The sequence below is a fragment of the Orycteropus afer genome, unplaced genomic scaffold (genome assembly GCF_000298275.1).
Source record: "Orycteropus afer afer isolate SDZICR_OR568_19922 unplaced genomic scaffold, OryAfe1.0 scaffold00647, whole genome shotgun sequence".
NCBI lineage: Eukaryota > Metazoa > Chordata > Mammalia > Tubulidentata > Orycteropodidae > Orycteropus > Orycteropus afer.
The window spans coordinates 1155699-1161132 of NW_006922234.1; the positions used below are offsets into that span (position 1 = coordinate 1155699).

The 5434-nt window shown below is 45.5% G+C and overlaps 1 protein-coding gene across 1 annotated transcript in view; it reads left to right on the top strand.

Annotated features, from left to right (window-relative positions):
- MPP1 (membrane palmitoylated protein 1) overlaps positions 1 to 5434 on the top strand; it is a 29185-nt gene that overhangs the window by 7857 nt on the left and 15894 nt on the right. The window contains 3 exon segments of the mRNA XM_042783082.1: positions 1538 to 1685; positions 1805 to 1890; positions 3882 to 3950. Of these exon segments, the coding sequence (XP_042639016.1) occupies positions 1538 to 1685; positions 1805 to 1890; positions 3882 to 3950 (303 nt within the window).

Consider the following 5434-nt stretch of genomic DNA (forward strand, 5'->3'; position numbering starts at 1 on the left):
GCAGTGGGTGTGGTTTGGGCTTTGCTTCCATGAAGAGTGACAGTCTGGGAGACCCTGTGGGCAGTTCCACTCTGTCCTCTAGGGGCGCTGTGAATCAGAATCGACTCCACGGCAGTGGGTGTGGTTTGGGCTTCTGTAAAGATTGACAGCCTTGGAGACCCTGTGGTGCAGTTCTACTCTGTCCTCTAGGGGCGCTATGGGTCAGAATGGACTCCATGGCAGTGGGTGTGGTTTGAGCTTTGCTTCTGGGAAGATGACAGCCTTGGAGATCCTGTGGGCAGTTCCACTCAGTCCTCTAGGGGCGCTGTGGGTCAGAATCCAGTCCAGGTCAGTGGGTTTGGGGTTCAGTGGTGTGGAGCATGAAGCTTAAATTCTTCAAAACTGGTGGCGTTTTTGTGCGTCCACCAAGGGATTTGAACAACTAGCTCCCCAGAGAATTGTTCAGTGCCATTCCTATCCCTCGGGGCACCTTATGCACCTATTTCTGCAGCTAGTTTCCCGGTTACCTACCATTTGAGGAATTGCTTCTATAGATCATCCACTGCGTTAGGCTTTGACTACGTAGCAGTGAAGAACACTGACCATCTTTGCCTTCCTGAAGCTTAAACTGTTTAACATCAAAAGCAGACATGAAACACCTCATCACATGTGTGTTAGATTGGGTTCTCTAGAGAAACACAAAAACCAGCAAGTATATATATATATATATATTTAGAGAGAGAGAGAGAGAGAAATTTGTCTTAGGAAAATAGCTCACAAGCGTATAGAAGCCGACAAGTCCAAGTCTCTGGAGGAAAATGGGCTGGCGACAGCCTTAGCTTCCGTGAGCGCAGGGGGCCGAGAGATTCAAAGCTGGCAGGCAGTGCGCTAATTGTTGGCTCCAACAAAAGGCGAATCCAAGATCTCCAGGCCGAGCGGTGGGCTGCTCCCTCACGGAAGTTTGTAGTCCGCACACCAGGATTCCAGTCCCTCAAAGAATGTGGCTCTTCCCAGGATGTCCCTGGATATCTTGGAAGCAGGCCACACCCCTAGGAAAACTCCCCTTGGGCAGACTGGCCACTCAGAACACAGTCATCTGATCCCATCATGGGAACAACCACACAGAACTGGGGTCCAGCCAAGTTGACACACAGCTCCAGCTATCACAACATGCAATGACTGTATTTCCTGACTGTTACATTGCCATCAATTTTCAGATGCATCATTTAGTGAAGCCTGTTCTGGGGGTAGGGAGAACAAACTAAGAAATTCAAAGGTAACGTGTTGTTAGGATTTGACAGTAGCCTGTATTTTCCTGATTCGTACCCGGCTCTAGCCCTTTATGTTTAATTAAGCCAGCTCCCCTGTCCAGGATACCACACTTCACATGAAATCTAAACATTTCATCGACACTGCCATTTGGTAGCATTTTGGGTGTTACCTAAATGAGAAAGACAAATTGAACTTGCTGGTGAATGATGACCTGGAATTCTTGGGCATGCTTTGTTACTCTTTTTTTATTACATGCATGTCTATCCACGTCTCCTGTAATCTGTAGTCGCTAGTTCTAGGAGACTTTGAGGACAAGGTGCCTATCGTCTATTGCAGGCCTGAGATCGAGGAGAAGGAGGTAGTCTTCAATGGTCAATACATAACTGTGTGGGAGCTAGAGGATAGTGCCCATCTCTCGTGGCTGAGTGTCCGCAGTCTGGATTTTTTAATACTGCACACCAGATTGTGGCTTCTTTTCTATGGTATCTCAAGTCATACTGACAGCTCTTGTTTAAACTTTTCTTCTTTTGTGATTGTTTTCATTTCATGGCAGGCTCCCTTCGTGTGGGGGATGAGATCCTAGAAATCAATGGCACAAATGTGACTAATCACTCGGTTGATCAGCTACAGAAGGTAATGGTAGGTATCTGCGATGTTGGATTACGATCTTCTGTCATCTGCCTGAAGTGTTGGTCCACGTTGGGATTAATGTACCTCATTTTTCTGTGTGTAGAGTACTCTTAGCTACCGCTAATCTTTGTCCTATGCCAGAAATGCCATTCTTTTCTTTCGTTTACTGAATTTCTAAAACTGGGCCGATTACCCAGAATGTCAATCCGGCTCCACTTTCTTCTAGCTCGGATTTTGAGGTGAATGAGCTTCTTGAAGTCCTTGTTTTCTCATTTGTAAGGTGAACACAGGAGTCCTTTGGATTAGCAGCCAAGTGCTTTAAGCACTGTGTCAGCAGGGGTCCACAAAGACTGCAGGGGATACTGTAGATGACAGTTGGCGTTTCTCAGGCACCTGCTGTATGCCAGGTACTGCTTGTGGTGCTTGTTCAAGATGTCTTCTGTTTTCCCTTGTGATTTCTTCTGAGACCTATGGCTTATTTAGGATTGTGTAGTTGAATTCAGATATGGTGGGATTTCCTGGATATCTTTCTGGTTTTGAGTTCTACTTTAACTTTCATTGTGGTCACATGACATAATTAGTATGCTTTGAATCCTTTTAAGTGTATTGAGACTTGTTCAGTGACCTAGCATATGGTCTATTGGTAAATGTTCCTCATGCACTTGAAAATCATGTGTTTTTTGCTGTTGTTCGGTGCAGTGTTCTACAAATAAATACCAGTTAGGTCAAGTTGGTTGATAGTATTCTTCACAAGGAAAATGAGGAAATATGTTGAACTGGATGAAGATGGAAACACAGCATATCAGACTGTGCGGAACGCCACTAAGGCAGTGACGAGGAGGCATCCGTGGCCCTCAGTGCCACTGTTAGGAAAGAAGAAAGGTCTCCGGTCATGGCCTCAGCTTCCACCTTAAGAAACTAGAAGAATAATCTAAACCAAGAGAATCAGAAGGAAGGAAGTCAACAATCAGAAATAGATTAGACAGGACCTTGGCAAGTGAACATGGGAGGACTTTTCAAAGAGAACTCTAAGAGAACTTGTAGTGTAATGGTGTACTTTTATATACATATATAGTGTTTGTGAAGGAGCTCTGGTAGCCTAGTGCCTAAGGCATTTGATTGCTAACCTGAAGGCTGGTGGTTCAAACCCACCAGCCACTCTTGGAAGGGAGAGTGGGCAATCTACTTCCGTAGAGATACTGCCTTGGAAAGCCAAGGAGGGGTTACTAGGAGTCAAACTGCCTCGACAGCAATGATTTTGGAGCTTGGTTTGGTTATACAACATTTGTGTCTGTATTTGCATATTTACGTAGAAGCTAACTGGAGGGTGTGAGGGAAGTGATTTATTACTTTGAAAGTGCTGGGAAATAAGGAGAAGAGTGAAGCATCTATCCTGCCTTTCCCATATGGACTGGACCACATGGCAACCACATTGTCAATGAGGGGAAGGTTTCTTTGTAGAAGAATTCAAACTGATAAATGAAGACGATGATAGAATTAGAATCCTGCTTTTTGCAGCTTGTCATGCCACCATGAGTTGGAATTGACTCAACATAATGTATGTCTTGTTTACAAAAACCAAACAAAGCCAATGCCATCTCTATGTATGTGTGTGTGTGTGTGCATCTGTGTACATAACACTGGATGTATATGGCAGTGCGTTGCTTGGTGTGGGCAAAGGTGCAGATGTGTTCCTCCAGTCTTCATCTCCATCTTCTGGGCCTCTGGGGGCTGTGCGTGTGGAGGGGGGCAAACGGCAGTATTTTCTTCCTTATTCTTTGTACATCTTCACATCGTTTCTCTGCTTCCTGGAGGCATATGGCACTTTCAGAAGGACAGAAGACCTGTCCTACAAAATTTCAAAATGTAAAGATGGCTGTTTGGAAAAAGGTCTGAGGCTTTGAGAGTGGCAAAGGACTTTCAGAAATCCAAACTCATCCAAGTCGGTGTTCCTTACTATTTTGTAACCGCCTCTTTTTTTTTCTTTTTTTTTTTAATAGAAAGAAACCAAAGGAATGATCTCATTAAAAGTAATTCCCAACCAGCAAAACCGACTTCCTGCACTACAGGTAGGTGGCACTGTCTTTTGGCTGTGGCTTCAGGCCAGTTGCAGTGATGCCTGGCTTCAAGCCCAGTGTTAGGTTGTGCTTCTTTGAGATTTGATTGGAAGAGAGAGGAGTCTAAATATCTCACAATAGAACTACACCTGCATGTATCTTGAGTCAGGGCCTCCTGATACCTCACCATGTGCTCTCTGTGTCAAACAGATGTCAGTGTGAGAACATGGGACAGTATGTATACAGCTGTGATTTCTGGCTTCCACATTTTATTCCTTATTCATGCCCACTATACACTTCCTTTTTTTGTTGTTGTTTTTATTGTCATTTGGGTGAAAGTTTACAGAGCAAATTCATTTTCCATACAGCAATTCACAAACACTTTGTCTCATGACATTGACTGCAATTTCTCACAATGCAACAGCCTTCTTACCACTCCCTCCCCATGGTCACCTCTTCCCTGTGTCCTTCCCTCTATGCACTCCTGTTCCCCGAGCTGTCTCCCTGTATATACACAGCCCTTCTATTCTCCCGTGATTGATCTCTCCAGTGAGCGTATCTACCTCAGGTCAATGTTCAGCTCATATGACTATGCACTGGACACTTCTTAAATGGAAATGGACAAAGCTACAGCTCATGCCGCCTCCCTTGAGGCAGAAGTGAGTGTGGATATTAGTGATTTAGCGATAACATTGTCATGGTGTCTAGACCTGGTCAGCAAGAAGGCAGCCTCTCTACTAATGGTCATGAGGGGCGATGGCTCATTGCCTTACTCTGCTGATGGTGAAGAATCCGTACGGCTCCCAGAGAAAAGTGGGCTCAGAGAGAACGATACAAACAGTCGTTGAACATATGAACGGAGAATGCAAATTAACCTTTGTCTGAGGTAGCAGTTTTTACCAAGCAACTTAGCAAAAGTTATTAACAACAATATTAAAAAAAGTCCAGTGATTAATTATGCCCAAATAAAGAGAGAGACTTTTGAACACTTCTTCAGCATTCATTGAAGGTCTACCCTGTGCAAATCAGTCCTCCATCAAAAGGAGGTCATAGAAAGACCTGTGGGGCTCACAGCCAGCTCAGTGTCTGGGGGAGGAGAGAGATGCACGCCCTCAGAAAGGCACAGAACCCAGCCTTGGCATCTAAAAGGTGGAAGGGTAAAACCCACATCAACCCTGCTGCCGTCAGGCCAACTGCGACTCACCGCAGTCCCACAGGGCAGAGGAGAACTGCCCAAAGAGTCTCCAAGGCTGTCAGTCTTTATGGGCGCAAAGCCCAAAGCACGCCCACTGCCATGGAGTCGATTCCGATGCACAGCAACCTTTGTGAACAGAGCAGAACTGCCCCATAGGGTTTCCAAGGCTGTCAGTCTCCCTGGAAGCAAAGCCCAAACCACACCCACTGCCGTGGAGTTGACTCACAGTGTCCCTAGAGGACAGAGGGGAACTGCCCACAGGGTCTCCCAGGCTGTCAATCTTCACAGAAGCAAAGCCCAA